General features: G+C 27.1%; 1 protein-coding gene across 1 annotated transcript in view; it reads left to right on the top strand.

Moving 5' to 3' along the window:
- Positions 1 to 16,628, top strand: part of LOC107438136 (heat shock 70 kDa protein 4) — a 39,554-nt gene extending 22,926 nt beyond the window's left edge. Inside the window, exons 9-17 of the mRNA XM_016050336.4 lie at positions 1,581 to 1,687; positions 2,887 to 3,020; positions 3,954 to 4,228; positions 5,873 to 5,998; positions 6,591 to 6,716; positions 9,536 to 9,643; positions 9,726 to 9,887; positions 10,987 to 11,106; positions 13,947 to 16,628. Coding sequence (XP_015905822.1) covers positions 1,581 to 1,687; positions 2,887 to 3,020; positions 3,954 to 4,228; positions 5,873 to 5,998; positions 6,591 to 6,716; positions 9,536 to 9,643; positions 9,726 to 9,887; positions 10,987 to 11,106; positions 13,947 to 14,141 — 1,353 coding nt within the window. The 3' untranslated portion in view covers positions 14,142 to 16,628. The remainder of the gene's footprint in view (positions 1 to 1,580; positions 1,688 to 2,886; positions 3,021 to 3,953; positions 4,229 to 5,872; positions 5,999 to 6,590; positions 6,717 to 9,535; positions 9,644 to 9,725; positions 9,888 to 10,986; positions 11,107 to 13,946) is intronic.
- Positions 16,629 to 18,955: the final 2,327 nt, after the last annotated feature.

Below are 18,955 nucleotides of genomic sequence, written 5' to 3'. Positions count from 1 at the left end.
TAAGATTATTTTCAATTTGCGATCGTTGTGCATTTTATTTCGTCGGAAATAACTGTCTGGTTTCTTGTATATTATTTTCAGTGAGACCTTTTGCTTCTTAGCGATCGTTTCGTTCTGCATTATTTCATACCATTTTTTTTTCCTGTCTGGATATAACGATTCTAGTAAATTATTTTTAGTAGACCTAGTGTTACTTTGCGATTGCTGCACAATCGCTGTTACCTTAAATTTTTGTTCTGAACTCTATAGATCAGTGGAAAAAAAATATAAATTAAAAAAAAAAGATTCTTCATTGAGTTTTTTCAATTATTGTTTTTTATTTTAAGCAATACAATTTAATGGGGGTATAATTTGTATTTGACTTTCTTATAAAAAGTTAGCTTTTTTAAATTTATTAAATATAGGTAAGTATAATAATTTGATTATTTTTAAACCAATAAATGTTCAGTCATTTTTAATTATAAAAAAATTAAAACACAGCTTACCTTTATTTAAAAGTACTTTCTTTTAAATTTTTATTAAAATTCTTTCAATACTTGTTTGTTTTATAATTTGTTAGATAGTCAGTGTCATTTTTAAACAAATAAATCTTTAGCTGATTTTATTTTCCAAAAAAAAAAAAAATAATAAAGTATAAATATTTTTACATTTATTAAGTGCAGAATTTGACCATTAGTTAATACTACTTTTTATTATTTTAGATAATTGAATAAAAAAGGGTCTAATGATGTTTCAAAAGCATGGTTTTTTCTCAACAAATAATTAAAAAAAAAAATTTTTTTTTTCTAAAGTGAACATTTCTTTGGCTTGTTTTCCACTGTTTTTTTTTTTTTTTTTAATGCATGTATGTAAAATATTTTGTTACAGTATTATTTTTAAACCAATAAATCTTAAATCATTTTTAATTTAAGAAAAATGAAATAAAGCTTGGGTTAGCTTTTACTTTGACATCTTTATTATTTTAATTTAAAAAAATTAAGCAATGCTATTGATGTCATAGTAGAATATGTTTAGAATTAATATTTTCTTTTATAATATATTTATTCCTTTTTATTTATTTTTGATTGATTAAAGATTTCCCATAGGTAATTTTTGAACATATGCTAAATCACGATACATCGCGATGTCCAATATGCTATCACGATTTAAAATTTCTGACATGACCCTGTCCTAATCATAGTATTTGATAATTAAGCTATAATTTTAGTTATTTGCCTACTATTTTTGTTCCTGTTCAGGCAACTATTTTCATAGTTATAGGCGACTATTTTTATGCTTGAGGCTACTAAAAGCAACGATTTTTGTTCATTTTTTACTGTGGCAACCCTGTTTATATATTTTTATTATTCGTTTTTTGCTAGAATTTCGCACTTATAAAAAGTGATTTTTTTTCTTTTGTTTATTGCCAGACATGGTTTTCTTTTTGAATAAGAATACAGACATTGTTGGGTTACTCTTTTTTGAATTTGGCATCAAAAATTTCTAACTCTTAAATTTTTCTATACTAATAAAAATTGTTTTTAAAATGCTAAAACAAGAATTCACTTTACTTTCTAATTTTTTTTTCTCATTTGGTTTAGTGTGCAATGCTGTCTCCGACTTTTAAAGTGAGAGATTTTTCAATCACTGATATTCAGCCATATGACATACAGATTACTTTCCCTGATCAGCATACATCAGAAATATGGTAAGTTTTAAATTATTTTATTTCTTTTCTTTATGTAAAAACAATGATTTTAGCCTTCTGATTTTAACTATCATGTCCTGTGTTGGTTTAATAATAAGCCTGTCAATTGAATATTTTTTGTGGGATTTTACTGTATTGAGTATAATGGACGAAAGGAAGCTTAATATGACAAGTTGGTAAAAAATGGATATTAGATGAAATTAAATTAATTTTGGATGCACATTGCCGAAAAACAAGTGTTTTAATAGGTTTTGATCTAATGATCAGATTTTATATTTTTTATAATTTGGACTGAAGTAATAAAAAATTTGAAAAAGTTCAGCTGTTATAATAGCAGCTATGATTAATTAATTATAAGAGATGGTTAGTCTTTACTGATATTGTAAGTTATTAGTTTTCTGAGATCAATATTTTAAACTTCATCTTTAGCATAAATTTTTTTTTTGCATTACATCTGATGGAAACAAGCTCAGTCTAAAATTAGGATGGAAAGGAAATCTTAAAATAAAATCAGAATATTTTGGTTTAATCTTTTTAAATACTTACTACAAATTTTTTTTTAAGCTGAATAATTTATTTCCATGTTTTATGTCTGAAAATAAAATATATTAATTTAAAAGTATTAAATATATATTTGTTGATTCAACAAATATTGAAAGGTAGGGGCGCTCAAACTACAGGCCATTTGTGCCCCTCGTTAACTTCTGCACATAATAAAAAAGCATATTTTTTCAAACCTTACAAAAATGTTGAAAATTTTGAATCACACATTTGAGTTAACACTTCTTGAGAGTTTCAATTTGCACAGATTCTATTGTAAATCTATTCTTCTCATTCGCTTTTTTTTTGCAGTGCACCCTAGATTTATCGCACCCCAAGTAACAATTTATGCTTATTAGTGCAGCAAAACATTTGTAATAAATTGTCAAACTTTTAAGACCAGTACGAAAATTTGAACATCACAATAAATTTCATTTTAAATTAATTTAAATCATTGAAACTTAAACTCAAATATCTGAAATTTTAACATGTTCGAAATTTGCAGTTTTCTTAGTATTCTGGACAGTCACACTATTACTTATTTATAATTACTCTGGTTAAAGATCTTCGTATTTTGTTTTTGCTTATTTTTCATAAATATTTGATATTTTTTTAAAATAATTTTAAATAGATTATTAATTTGCATTTTATTATTTTAGCCAATTAGACATATTTCCTTATGGGCACCAAGTTCCATACTCCAAGCTCTTGACTTACTATAGAAAGGAACCTTTCTTGATTGAGGGAACCTACAAAGACAAGGATATACCAATTTGTGGTACAAATAAATTATGTAAGTATTTCTTAATGTTTTTTTACATTAGTTTTGCTTAAAAAAGAAACTGCTGACTTATAATCTGTGAAAATGCATCTTATATTTTTGTTCATGGTTTTGACAACTCTCAACTCTCCCAGTAGTCCTTTTATAGTAATTAGTTTCCAGACTCATTATTCAATTATTAGGACCTTAACTGTTGCATATGCAAAAACATAAGCAAAGCTATTATTAATATCCCACAACTTGTTAAAACATTTGGCAGTGTTGGACCTAGTAAGTTTTTTCACCCCTAATTTTGCGTTTGTTCAAACAATGTATATGCTTCATTTTTAAATTAATATGTATAGTGTACCTAAATTGTAGTTAAAAAGAAATTTGTTTACCACGATGTGGGCAATTTTTTAAAAAAAAACATACTTCATTTCCTACAGTCAGTTAGTTGCATAAGTTAAAAATGCAACCGTTTTATATTTCTATGAGAATTTAATTTTCTGCTACTTTCTGAAAAAAGTTAATTTTGTTGATAATTTAAAGTTTAATTAAGTTGTTGATTATTTAAAAGGAGGAAATCATTTTTATTGCAGGTTGTTTTGAATAGTTAGCAGGTTGGTTTGCAAGTCTAAAATTGTTTTGAATGTTAATGTTTAAAAATAAAACACATTGTACATAATATACAAATTCAGTAGAAATCCATATCTTGAATCACAATTTCTATTTTCACAGCTAATTATCCAATCATTAATGTATTGGTAAAAACTAACGAAGTACTCTTAATACTAACCTAACAATATATGTATTAAATATATATTTATAACAATATTAACATAGCAATATTGACATAATAAGTTCAAGTTTAGGCTTAGCTTTTAATATTCTTTTGATTTTGATTAAAATATTCTGTTAAATTATATTTTAATTTACTAAATAACTTTTTAAAACTTTTAACAGCTACTTTCAAGATCAAGAATGTGGTTCCTTCACCTACTGGTGAAAGTGCTAAGTTGAAAATAAAAGCACGTGTTAACCTTCATGGCATATTTTCCATATGTTCTGCAACTATGTTAGAAAAACAACCTGCAAATGGTAATTCTGAAGAAACTCCACAACAAGTTGAAAAACTGGCTAATGGGGAACAAAAAGATGAAGTGATGGAGTCTGAGAATACCACCGCTCCTAATGGTGACATTAATAATGAAGTAAATAAAGAAGAAACAGATAAACCTGTAAGTATTTGTATTTAAGATATGAATGATGAACTGTTATACTAAATCAGTGCATTACCTAACAATATTTTGTTGACATCACGTTGACAAAAATGTGGTCAAAGTTCTCCAATACACATCTAGATGCTTTTTTCCTGCTTTGGGTTTGAGCATTACTCCTTATAAGCTTTACTGAGAATAAAGTACTAAAGTTTTATTGTAAGAATTGTTAATTTTTATTCATGCATAAAAAAAGATAGAAATAAAAGGACTTGTTGCAAATTCTTATATCCGTGAGTGTAGAAAGGATGACAATGACACCCACCACTTTCATCTATTCTGAATCAAATTCAGAAAATTACTTGATATTGCTCTAATACTACTAATAATTACTAGTGCTTATAAAAAGGTGCTTTACAACTCTTTCTGAGCAACGATGTAAGTAATATAATTAGAATATAAGTTTACTCTTGTTAGAATAAAATCTAAAAATGAGCTTGGGTATGAGTATAAGTGTGAAATACCTGGTTTTTTATGGTTTTGGTAGATATCTAGAGTAACCTGGATAAATACCCAAAATTTATTAATATTGAGATAGTTATAAGTTTAACTAGAGATTAAATAGTTATCGTCTAGTTTTTAAAAGCTATATATTTAGTAATAAAAAAACTAATTGTACTTTCTTTGACAATAGTTAATTTGGTATCCACTAAGGAAATATTTATTCAACTGAATAATGTAAGTTATTATTAGAATCACTTTTTAAAATTTTCTCTTAATTTAAGTTTGTTTTAATCCTTTATAAATTCATATTTTTGTTAATAATTCCCATGTCCAATTTCTTTATTTTTTTCTATTTTGGCTATTAAATTTTGTGAATTTAAAATTCGACGAAAGAAAAGTAAAATAATAGATATTCACAGTGGAAGTGACTTAAGTTATAAATGCGTTGGCATACAAATATCAAAATAAAAGAAATGTATGTATAAATGGCAGTTCATATGCACGTTGAATGAGAATTGAATAGAGCACAGTTGTGCACAATAATTTAACACTGGAAAAATATTTTAAAAAAATGCACAGACATATTATAAATAAGGTCACAATTTCTTCCCCATTGCTTATAGTCTAAAGGTACTGAGATAGGTTTTAAAAGATGGACTCTAGATAAATTGTTGGAATTGGTTGAAAATTTCCTAGAAAGTACACATTTTATAGTAAATTTCTAAACTGACCAAAAAAGTGCCAGTGACAAGGGGCTACATTTAGTAGAATGCATTAGTGATAATTAGGCAATCTTTGGGCTGGATGAATGGATTGGTCAAACAGATGAAGCTTGATAGATTTCTGAAATTGGATTTAGTGTACAACCTGTTTATCTTCCACCAGGTTGTCTTCCAAGTACATTCAGATATTGGGCATCTATTTCTTTCAAGACAATATATACTTGGTTTCTATCATTCCATTTCCCCCCTAATATGGGTTAACTAAATGCCACATATATGTGCAATGAATATGAATAAACTCAGTGCTCTTGTTGAACTCAGACAATACATTATAATATTTATTATTATGACAATCATTTACAATATAATAAATAAATTTTTCAGTGTCGTAGTAATTATAATTCGAGTACATGTTCATTTATGAATTGAATATTTTCAGCAAACTGAGAAAAAAGAACCAGAGCAAAAGAAACCGAAAAGTGTAACAAAAGCTGTTGATCTCCCTATTGAGTTTGACTCAGTTAGTCTGAGTAGGCGAGAGTTGGATGAGTTGATTGAAAGGGAGGTAAGGTTTTGTTCTTATTTCTTTTTGTTTAATCAACTAAACAGCATTTATCTTGGATACTTGTTACTTGGTTTTTTATTAGATGAAATTTTGTTTTGTATTTCATTTTGTCATTATTAAAACTTTCTTTTCTGAAAATATTTTCTATAAAAAATTTTTTTTTATTCAAAATTTTTTTTTTAAAGAATCTCTATACAAATAATAATTATAGCTTTTATTGAATTTAGTTCTTTTTTCTTCATTTTTTTTAGACTTATATGATCTAGGCTATAAAGTTATTATAAAGTTAAATTTTTTATTCATTCTTTCTTCAGTTCCTCCATATATTTTATGAAACTCTTTTTTTTTTTTCTGATTTTTCCTTTTGTGACCACTACTAGGCCATAAATAGATATTTTTTTTAAACTTCTTCTATACTAGTGGTACTCATTTTAGAAACTAAACTTATTAGTTTTTTTTATGAGGTAATTCATGAGGTTTTTTTTTATGAGGTGATAATTTTGTTTCAGGTAAATGCATTTAAGAGTATGTAGGATAAATTTAAATAAATATTACAATTTTGCTTTATTAAGTCACTTTCATATTTGCATAGGGTATAATGATGATGCAAGACAAAATGGAGAAAGAAAGAGCAGATGCAAAAAATGCAGTGGAAGAGTATGTGTATGAATTTAGAGATAAACTTTATGGAGTACTAGAAAAATTTGTAACTGAACAGGTAACTTTCTAAATATTTTTTTCCCTTCTATTGTAACGTTTCCACTAGCAAAAAAGTGGCCACTTTTTTAGGCAAAAAAGGGTCCAAAAGCAAATATCTTTCAAGGGGCTGCTTCTTGCAAATTTAGAAGTCTTAATTCCTCATATTTTGTGGTGGATAATAATAAGAGATTAAGTTTTTGGCACTCTACCTCTGTTCTAATTTGTCATAAAAAGGGATACATTTTTTTAAATGCTTTTTATTTACGAAATTGTTCAAGTAAAGAAAAATGAATTATAAGAGTAAGAGGAAAAAAGAAAAGTTTTGCCTTAGAGTTTCCGTAGTACAATCAGCCTCTGCTTGCTAGATTTTTCATTATGTTGATAAATTTTAATGGCAGAAATGTATCATAGTTGGATTAATTTCTTGCTAATAATCGTCATTTTTGTACAATGGATTAGTTTTTGTACTGTGTTCAATGTTCAATTGATTATTAATTCGTTATGTTGGCTTAATTATCCTCAATATTTACCTATATTATTTATTTATAATCTTTTTAATCATTTCCATTTCTCTTAGTGTAATTTTTATAGTTTATGGGCAAAATTTAATGCTTCAGATTCGCTTACATAATTCAAAACATTTTTTACATTAATTCATGGTTCATACAAACGACTAGAAATAAAATAATTTTAACTTTTTTATGCAATTTTCTCGAAGCTACAAGTCTTTATTTTTTATTACTCAAAGAAAATCCTAATCTGTGTTAAAATATAGGTATTTTTATTTTAAAATAATATGGTTTATAATCTTAATATATATTCAATTAAGTTTTAATATGTAAGTATCAAAATTTCACAAGATAGGACAAGAAAGAAGTATATAAATTTTTTATTTATGAAAATTATAATTTTTTAAATGCATAAAGTGACCTTTACATACTTTTTTCTACTAAGATTTTATTAATGTTTTCATCAAGATTGATTTCTTCTCGAAGAAACCTACCTCTTGCAATTCTCTGTAGGTAAAAAACTGGCAAAGAAAAAACAAAAGATGACTAATATAATTTTTTAACGATATCTATTAAAATGTTTCAAGATTTAACTAATAATATATTTTAGTTTTATACTGAATTCTGAAATCTGTGTATGTAACTTATTTGAAATTTAGTTATTCTTATGTTCCTAAATAATTTTGTTCACTTATATCTAGTTATTCCAAACTTATAATAATATTTTCAGTTTGTCAAATCCTTTGTTTAAAATTAAAAAAAAAAAAAAACATTTCATAGCAAATTTTCCTGAAGTATGTATTTTTTAGTAATTTTAGATCTTTAAATTTTTATGTTAAAGTTATAATATTAGGAAATTTTTAAAATACTGTACAGTTATCAACGTGTGGGGGGAAAACTTTTTCTTTAATATAAATATTTTTTTTAAAAATAATTTATAAATGAAAATGCACTTTCAAATGTTCATGAATTCTTTAAATCAAATAAATTTTATGATTTAATTTTGAATCTTGATAAACAATTTATTTTAATCACACATTTAATTTATAGTTGCTCGGGTTTTCAGAAGCAAAAGCAAAACAAGTTTATTTACCCTAAACTTTAATATTTGTCTCTATTTAATCTCCTTTTATTATATTCATGACATTTTTAAAAGAAGGAAAAAATATTCTTCAGCTTTTGAAGCAATAGTTGAAATGGTAAATGGTCTATTGTGCTAATCTGGTGAAGTTTTAGTTATTGTATTCTACGGTTCTATCATGAGATTTTTTCTTTTTTTCTTATAATTATTCAAAACACTAGTTCATGGATCCAAATGGTATCTTAATTATTTCTCTGAAGATTCTATTTAGGCTACTATTTTTTATATGTAAGGCTACCAAAACTGTTCTCTTCCAGAAAAATTATGGTGGTAAACAATACAATGAATCTCACTACGTTCTGGTGTACTATGATGGAAGAACTTATGTCAGAAAACATCTGCTCTGCAGTATATTATTCAGCAGAATATCACACAAGCGTCTGTCTTCATAGTGGGGAAAGCTAATGGGTATTGTCGATTTTACCTAAGACAATTTGCAGGCAATTTAAACAGTGATCACTACATAGGGAAAATTTTGGAGTCGAAGGTCCTCTCATATTCTTTGCGTTCTTGGCACTTTATCAAAGCAAGGCACAAAATTCTAGCACTGCATTTAGCAAAATGCCTGTGTACAAGTTTCTAGGACTGCATAAGCCTTCTTCAGTGCACTACTGGCTTTGTTTCTTCCATCTGCTTATTCCCTGGATATGCTGCCTGTTGAGCATATCTAGGACTTCATCGCTCAGTGACATGCTCATGCAGCTGGTGGATCACACAATAAGACTTAAATTTAGGCATCAAGTCAAAGCCAAATGGAATGCTGTTCTTAAGGATTGCGTTATGATCCTATGATTCAACGCCCAGCATGGTGGCTATACAAAATTCTGATTTGGAACTTTCTTTGTCTTGAAAATTTAATTGCTTATACCACTACCAGTAAAATGTGGAAAAAATTTCATTAATTTCTGATAATTCTTTCATAGTGTTGCAATGTTTACAAGCATCAGTGTCTATATTTTCCATGCTTTTTTAAAAAAATCCTAATTATTTCATTAAGCATACATCATGAAGTTTGCTTTTCTTAACTCTAATTTCATTTATTATGTGACCAGTTTGAAAGCCCTTAATACTAATTTTGCCTTTTTTAAAATTTAGTTTATGTATTGAGGTAATAAAGTTAAAAAGTTTTAGTGACTTGTTGCAGTGATGTTAATTTATATTATTTATTAAAATTCACAATATTTTTAGGGCAAAGAGCAACTTTGCAGAATTTTGGAAGATACAGAAAATTGGCTTTATGATGAAGGTGAAGATCAACAGAAGAGTGTTTATGTACAGAAACTGACAGACCTGAAGGTAAGAATTTGTTGTTAGAATGTTTTACATTATGTAATTTTTTCATAGTGTGAGAAATTTTAAATTTTTTCTTTCTTTCTAGAATCATGGGGATCCTATAGTTTTTCGATTTACTGAATTTAACAACAGGGAGGCAGCTTTTAATGCATTAGGATCCAGCTTACAGCGAGCATACAAAGCTTTGCAATTATTCAAAAATAAAGATCCACTTTATGATCACATTACAGTAGAAGAAATGAATAAAGTATATTATCCATATAATATTTAACATTGCAATATAATCTTTACTTTTGCATATTTCTATTGGTATGTTATGTAAATTAGCAATCTTGAATTAAAATTAATTTATTTTGAATTTGTTTCAAAAAGCAGCTCAGCTCTTGATTGTCAATTAATATATTGAATATGTAGTTGATATATTTTTAAGTTAAAAGTTCTCATAAGTTAAAAGTTCTCTTGACTTGTAATGATTATTTCATAATAAATTTATGATGAATCATCTTGAGCATTTTTCATGTACATTTTTAGTGATTATGACACAGTTGAACCTTGTTTCCATGCATTTAAATATGTTTTTTGAAGCTGTTCTTATAATAAAAGAAAATTTGATTTTGCCAAAAGTTACCTAAACATATATTAAGTGAATTCAAATGTACTCTAGTATATCTTTTGGAAACGTTAACTTCCTTTCTGGAACTACTATTTTTAAAATTTGATACGATTTCTTAAAATTGTATGATGAATATTGATGTTCAAAATTCATCACACAATGATTAATGTTCAAAATTTATGAACATTTATCTGTCTGGTATATACCAGTTTCAATAATTTCTATGTACTGGTGACCAAAATTCATCAAAATCTAATTTTCCACTTGTTTCCATAGAATTTTTTTAAAGAATTAATGAGGCTAGTTTTTTTAAATTTAGAAAGTTTGGATTTAATTCCTGTGACATTTTAGCTTTACTTAGCTTTTTCTTAATTTTAAACTTATTTAGAGATGTTAAAACTCATGTAGAAAAATCTGACGAAACCAGATGCAAATGTAAGAGGATTGACTTAGGTTAAAAAAATTATCAAGGAAAATTTTTTCTGTGCATGGTTTCAAATAAAAAGCCCCTCACACATGCCTCTCTTGTTAAAATGAGTCATTTACTGTTGAGTTTCTGGCATCTTACTTAAGACATGCTGAGAAAGTAAACATGACTAAAATTAACAGCCATAAATCAATTTAATCTTGTGAATTCGATGTTAATAGAAATTATAAGCACCTAAGTAATATTCGATTTTTTTTTTTTTTTAAATTTCTTTTACAGAAATGTTCAAATTGATATTTGTTTCAGGTTCAAAGTATATTAGAAAAGAAACAAGAATGGCATGGGAAAACTCTCCAGCGTTTATCAAGTCTATTACCTTATGAAAACCCACCTGTTACTGTAAATGAGATTTTACAACAAAAAGAGGTATGTATTTGGTAAATTTTTTTATATTCCACTGGTAAAAGTAATTAAAAAGACAAATATAAGGAAAAACCAAAAAATAAGCATTACCTGTACCCTAAATAAGGGAACTGATCGCTTGTCCAGCCCAGCAGCTGAATACCCCGTTAAACAATAAAAACGTATCTAATGGGCTGTATGATTGCCTGTAGCAGCTTCACAACTCTCACATAAGGATCCTGATAAGCAGTATGAAGCTCTAATCTATCCCTGTGGCAACTGCACCCACTCTTGCACTTAGGCCTCCTTGAGATCATCACTTTTCATTGGAGCTAGTTTTCAAGCTGCAATTGAGCATTCTATGTCATCACGCATGTCTTCAGTTGGATTAAGATTAGAGGACATCACATACTATTCCAATCGCTGAATATCTCTGATTGTAAGTATTATTCTTTAGAGATAAAAATTAGTCCATAAACTCAGCGAATTAGGTTACAAGAATCTTTTCTCTACCACTGACCTGTCGGCAATGAAAGTCAATATGCTATGAGGCCTGGCCAGATCATCAGATTGCCTCGACCATAGTATTTTTGGATAATGTTAGATCAGTTAGAAACAGACTGGTAAACCACTGTAAACTATATCCACTCCACGTTTCTTGAAACCCGGAGGTTCCTACAACAGGTAGTGTGTGATTGACCCACTTCAGTATTCTTACATTCTGTTATCTTGTTGCACTGTCTAGCCGATGACAACTGGTCATACTTTTAATGAGTAAAGAAAGTAATTCTAAAAAAAAATAACATTGGGCTAAGCTATGGTGTTTCAAAATGTCCTGCTACAAGTTTCGCTGAGCAAATCAGGTAGCTTCATGACGACACAGGCCTTTGTATGACAGGGTTGTCTGTGAAGAGCTTGGCTATCATTTGATAAATTACTTGAGGCATTTCATATTTTGTTCTTTTTATAAAAAGTAGACCCTTTTGTTTTCATCTGTATACTTAAGTGTAATATGAAGTCAAAGTAGTCAAAAAATTTAGCTGATATCTGTATAGAAATAAATCTAATATATATAAAAATTTATTTTATTTCATTTAATTTCTTTAAATTCCTTGTTCTTTAAACCTCATCAACCATCCATTTAAATATGTAAAATAGTTCAGTACCAGTTAAAATAATGTTCTGGTTCTTATTCATTCTAATAAAGCCACCTCAATTCATCTTCATTTTTAATAGTTTTCTTTCAGGCTTAAACTGGTTGGTTTCGCAAGCTATTCCAATTTGTTTTTGATTCTTAATAACTGTTAATAAAGAAAAAGAGAACCAGCAGGTGTTGCAGAAATTATTGACTTTTTTAAAAAATTGTATCATTAACATTGTATAAAATATTCTAAAATATACTAAGAGGCTTTCTCTCCACATTTAGTTTTAAAAATGGAAATCCAACAAAACTAAATTCATCAACCTGCTAGCATTCAAAATATGCTCATTAGAATGACTGACTAACGAAATGTTTTTTTAAAGATTTGTAGGTAAAGAGTGCAACTCTATTTCAATCTCATAGTTAAAGGTTATTCTGTCATACTTGTTCAGTTGAGGACATCATCAACTGCAAATGCGAATTAATGGCGACAAAACATCTCAGTTTCAAGAAAAATGCTTTGTTAAGCCTTTTCATAAGGAGATTCCACTGTGTGCTTACAAAATCCGGGTTCGTCTAGGAACCAGCCAAAAAAAAAAAACAGTAGATTTTTTAAATTGATACTATATAAAACAATCCACATCAGTCCCAGCTTGATTTTTTTTTTTTTTTTTTTAATTTTATCATTTCCGGTCAATTTTCTTTACGGTCTTTTATTCAACAAAACTTATATTTGAAAATATCATTTTAGCTTTTTATACTATATTGTATCAAGTAAAACATATTTTAATAACTACTCAATACATTTAGCTCAAATTTTGTATTTTTGTTAGGTAAAACTTCATGCTTTAAAAAAAATGTATAGTGTGCAAAAAATTTTCAATTCGCTTTAAAAGTTGTCAATTTATGGCGAAATATGCAACTAACTATGGGGACCATATTTTCCGGATTTTGGCTACCCCTATATTTTGGGGGTCAGAAATCTGAATCCATTGGGAAAAGGTATGTTTTTCAGAGAAGTTGGTTGGGAAAAGGTATGTTTTTTTTTGTCTGATTTCCTGAACTTAAAATATTGTCTACGCAAATTAATTAGCATATTTTAGGTCACCCCCTCAAACTATTAAGAATGAATCCTAGACTGGGATGCAAAATTAAGTAAATGTCAATTAAGGGATAATTCCTACTATTCTCTAAATCTCTTATTGTACAAATTTTTTTTTTTATTCATTTGATTTAAACATAATTGGAACCACTTACACGTTAAATTATTAATGAATTTTTAAATGCTTCTCTTAGGATCACTTACTTATTTGCTTTCACTTTCAATTATTACTTTCGCTGTATTTTTGTTTTGAAATTCATTAATTTCTTTTAAGTATTATCAAACAATTAAAGAGGTTTCATTGATAAATAAAAAGTTGATAAATGCATATTTATCCAAATTTTAAATTTTGATAAAATATTAAATCTGGAGGGTTCATTAGCTAATCAGCTGTATTTAAAATTGCTCTCCGTTTATAATGTGGCTTTATTTATATTTTTATTTAATTTAATTAGTACATTAATTTAGTATATTATGCTCTTAATGAATGATTAATCTAAATAGCTGGATTAAAAATTTTGTCTAATGTTTCATCTGCTCGTCTATTCTTAATGACTATACATGATGAATTACAATTTGGCTTGTACTGCACATTTCATTAATGTATTTTATATCTCTCAGGAGCTTGAAAATGTGGTAAACCCTATATTATCAAAACCAAAGCCTAAAGTTGAACCTCCTCCCGAAGAAAAACCAATTGACAAACCCCAAGCTGATAGTGAAATGCCAGATTCTACCAATGACACACCAGAAGCTACAAAACCAGATGACACAACTCAAAATCAACCACAATGTGAAAAAATGGAAACAAATTAATTTTTAATTCAACTAGGTCTGTGATTGTAATGTATTTATGAACTAAAAAACTCTCTGTGGAGTAAGTGGTTCTAATGGTGCATAATGCAGGCTGTAACTGATGTCTGTCTTATCTGCTCCTAACTCATGCAATATCTTAATCACTTTGTTGTCCAAGGAACACTATCATTACTTAAGTTTTTCAATACTCAAAATTTCTTTTTTCTCCCATCATTAATATACTTAATTTTTTAATGCCTAATGATATTTCAAAGAATTTATGTATTTCATCTGTAATGAGGTAAAATATTTAAAAGATTATTGTACATTTGTTGATTTTTGAATATACCTGATGTTGATTTTTGAAGTGGGGCTTGGTGATTATCCGCCGTGATGTTTTTTAGAGCAAAACTGCTTTTTTTTTAATGTGCAAAACTTTTTTTTTAAACGTTTCTGTTAATAGCAGCAAGCATTTTGCTATAGTAAAAACCTTTAGACAAATACATAAGTCAAAAACATTGATATTGCATTTTTGTGCTTGTGAAATATGGAATTGAAAGTGTAAGGTTATATTTAATTCTCTTTCATTTAAATATCATGGTTTGACATCTGTATTTTTTTCATAGACAGTGTGTTGAAAAGAAAAAAGGTGTTGGATTTTGTACTATTAATTTATATAAAACAGAGTTATTTAGTGTTTTTTCATAAAAATATTTAAACAGAAAGTTGGCTGAATTTTAAATTGGATGGAAATCTATTTTACAAAATTTAAAAAAAAAAATATTATTTCTTTAACTTATATTTCCATTTAACAGATTGCACTTTATTATTTATAGGAAATCTTAAGCTCCACTTAAATTTCAAATCAATGCTTACTAAATTTTCAAATATTAAGGATCGTAACTAATCAATTGATCTTTAAGAATAGAAAAATTTATTCTAAATAATAATAAATTCAATGTAACGTGGCATTTTATATGCACTATAAAATTGCATAACACTTATCTCAGATTTTTGGTTGATTAAACATGGTTTTTAACTTATTTCAAATAATTTTTTGTTGAAAATTTTTTTAAAAATATTACTGTTATATTTTCTTATGTGCTCATATATTTGCACAGTAAAACCTTTTGCTGGTGAATTATATTTATGTTATACATGATGAATAATTTTGACGAATTATATTTATAATCATTTACTTTTGTCAAATTGCAGAATGTTTTATTTAATAAGCTCTAAAAGAGCAATAATCAAGCAAGCAATAATTATATCAATGACCTTCTATTGTTAATTTATTTTCAACTTGAATCAACGAAAAATCTTTCTATTTTGTAAAAAATTGTAAAATGTATTATTTAATAAGCTCTAAAAGAGTGATTTTTTTCCTTCTTTAATTATATCAATGATCTTTTATTGTTAATTTATTTTCGACATGAATCGACAAAAAATTATCTCTGTTTTGTGTGTTAGAAATATTCATATTTTTGTATCAGTGGTTTTTAAGTTAAATCTGTTATGTGCTAAATTAATGAACTTCTGTTACTAAATTTGAATGTGCTCAACTGTATATACATGTCTTTTGAATTTTATGTGAATAAATTTCTAATATATAAGTAATTAATCAGGGAAAGAATCAGTTGTGGTTGGGTATTATATTCAGTTTTTCCTGTAATATTAATAAGTAAATACCAATGATTACTCAAATATCACTGTTCAATTATAAAAAATTTCCATTCATATTCACTCAGTTTTACATTAATTTATTCCGTGATCTTAACACTTTTATTCATTAGCAGAATTTAAATGTATACACCTCTAGCGTGATATTAGTTACACTCTGTATTCACCGAAATTTGTGATCTAGAAGTTTCTTTTACATCTGTATATTTTTTTTTTAAAAAAAAGCTGTATATTTTTGGTTCACAAATCTCAGTTAACTGAGCATTCCGCATCACAGATTGTTTGCATGAATTCTATACTCAAAGAATTATACTCATAGTTACATTAACTTATTCTTACATTATATCTATATGTTATTTATATCTTTTACATTTACTTATTTATACTTTTTATTCATAATATCATAAAGCATATGTGAACATTTAGGTCTGTAATGGATCTGTGTTCCTAAATAAGTCAAAGTGGTAAGTGAGTAAAAGAAATCTAATATATTAAAAAAAAAAAAAAAAAAAAATCGTAAAGAATAATTTTTTATCCTAATAAGTTTATAATCTATTTTATAAAAGTTAAATTCTTATTTTGCTATTTTCAGATAAAGCTTTAAATTCTATAGATATTCAATTTGTCAGTAATTGCTGTAATAAGTATTTTAGATAAAAACTGGTATGCTATAATATAGCTTTAAATTAAAGAAAACAATCATAAGCATCTCCTATGGTAGAAGCTTATGCAGTAATTTAGTATGTGCTTACACAAATTCTTCATTTGTGTGTATGTTTTCATGATCTTATACCATCTCCAGAATTGCTTAATAAATATACAGAAATATGTTGCTCTTTATTAATCATTGTCTATGTTTAAACTGCTATTTAGGGGGGAACGACACAGAAGTTTGCACAAAAGGATTTTTTAATCAATTTTGCAATGATTGTAATAAATTTGATAATTTTTTTTTATTTTTAATCTTATTGTATAGTGTACAAAAAATAAACGGACCGCTTTGAATAATTTTTGATCTAATGATCAGATTTTTACATTCTAGGACTCAATTTTAAAAGTTTAAGAGGGTGACCTCATATATGCTAATTAATTAGTGGGGCAATGTTTTAAGTGAGAAAATCAGACAAACAAAACCTACTTTCTCTGATTAAACATACCTTTTCATGATGGGATTTTGGATCCCCAATAAACCTCTGAATACCAACTTCATTTTTTGTTTATTTCACCATATCTTGAACTTTTTAAGAGAATTAAAAAATTTTAACACACAATTATAACTTGTTTGTCCTAAGATTAATATAAAAGCAATAATCTTGCAAATAAATATTTATTTTTAATAGTCTAAAATTTTTTTAAGATTCTCAAAATATGACGAAATATGTAAACTTTGAATTAAGATATCTAAACTTGATAGCTTTCCTGACCTCACTATGAGAATCATACTTCCCAGATTGCGGTTCCTCCCTATATTTAGGGGGTCAAAAACCCAGATCTATAATAAAAAAGGTATGTTTATTTAGAGAAAGTAAGTTTTTGTCTGATTTCATAACTTAAAATATTGTCTGTACTAATTATTAATACACATATTTGAAGTCACCCCTTGAATCAGAGATTCAATCTTTGAATTGAATTAAGGGTAATTTGTTTAATTTTTTGCGCACTGTTCATATTTTAATCTTCATTTTACAAATACAAAACTTAAAATTAGTAGTATAAATATGTTTAGAACTATTTTTTTTAAAATCCATAATTTTTTTACGCTATGAATTTTTTCGAACTACATGAGAGCAGTTTTCATTGCTTGTTGGGTTTTTTAAAAATAATAATCTAATCATGACATAAAATAAATTATTGTGGATTATTCAGAACCAGTCCACCCAAATAAAAAATCACCATGAAAACTTTATTTTGAATATTGCGACAAAATTTGAAGTAAATTGGTTGAAAATAGTGTTAATTAGAGATACAGCAAGTATAAAGAAAAGTTTAGAGTAAATTGTTTTTAGAGTGTTGTGATCAATAACCCATATAAATAAAATTTTACAAATAACTATAATGCATCAGTATCAGGTCCCTACGACGTTTATCCATTTTCATCATTGTTGAATCCTACTGGAATGCTGCTGTTAATAATGGATATGCTGTTAGAAATGGAGAGTCAGCAGCCCTCCATTTCTGGCCCTTTTTAACATTCTTTAGCTGCTTTGCCTACATTTATTTTTGATTGCTCTATAACTGTCAATAACCCTTAGCAAACTTCCTTAAAATTTATTACAGTTTAATAAGTTGTCATATCAACTATTTATATTGAAAATACCATTAATTCTTTTTCTTACATAATTAAGCAAATTATTTCAATAAAGTAGTTAAAATGGTAGTGTTTTACCACGATCCAATGATCAACTAGACCCACAAGTTTGTTCATATGTGTCACAGCGGGTCCAGCTCCTGTACCAAGCTCGACTTAATGCTGTTACCCTTACATGTTTATATGTTACGATTCTTATATTTGTTACATTTTTATGAAAATCAATTCAATATTTTAGTACAATAATCTTAAAAAGGATAAACTATCAAAAATGCATATTTTTTTTTTGAAAATTTTATTGTGTTCTTCAGAGACAAGTTTCTAAACCCTATAAACAAGCTTCTTCAATTAATATGATACTGAACTTCTTCTAAATATTCATTTATTCAAAAAATAAGAACTGTTAACTTGTACTTGTCTAACTCAAAATCTTAAGATTGCATTTTTACAACATAAAAAGAGCAGGTGGTAGCTGTCTTACTTTATTTTACTACCACTCAGTGTATTACTTCAGTATTGTGCAAGTTGGCAGCTGTGGGTTAAAGGAGTTTTAGTACTTTTGAGTTCAACAACATAACTGAAACTATGAACGCACTGCATGTCAATGAAAATTCAGACTTGCTAATTTTTTATAATAGATATTAATGCTGAAATATATATTAAAAAATATCAATTCAGTATTCATTGCATCATAATGGGGGATATATAAATATTTCTGTGAAATAAGAGCTAAGTTGTTGATGTGTTTCTGTGTAAAATCTCCTAAATATAAATAATTAAAACACTGTAAATAATAATTATAATGATAGTAATGTTAGTAAATAATAACAATTATGAAACTGTTCAA

The sequence above is a fragment of the Parasteatoda tepidariorum genome, chromosome X2, assembly GCF_043381705.1.
Source record: "Parasteatoda tepidariorum isolate YZ-2023 chromosome X2, CAS_Ptep_4.0, whole genome shotgun sequence".
NCBI lineage: Eukaryota > Metazoa > Arthropoda > Arachnida > Araneae > Theridiidae > Parasteatoda > Parasteatoda tepidariorum.
This window is presented reverse-complemented; position numbering and strand designations above follow the sequence as displayed.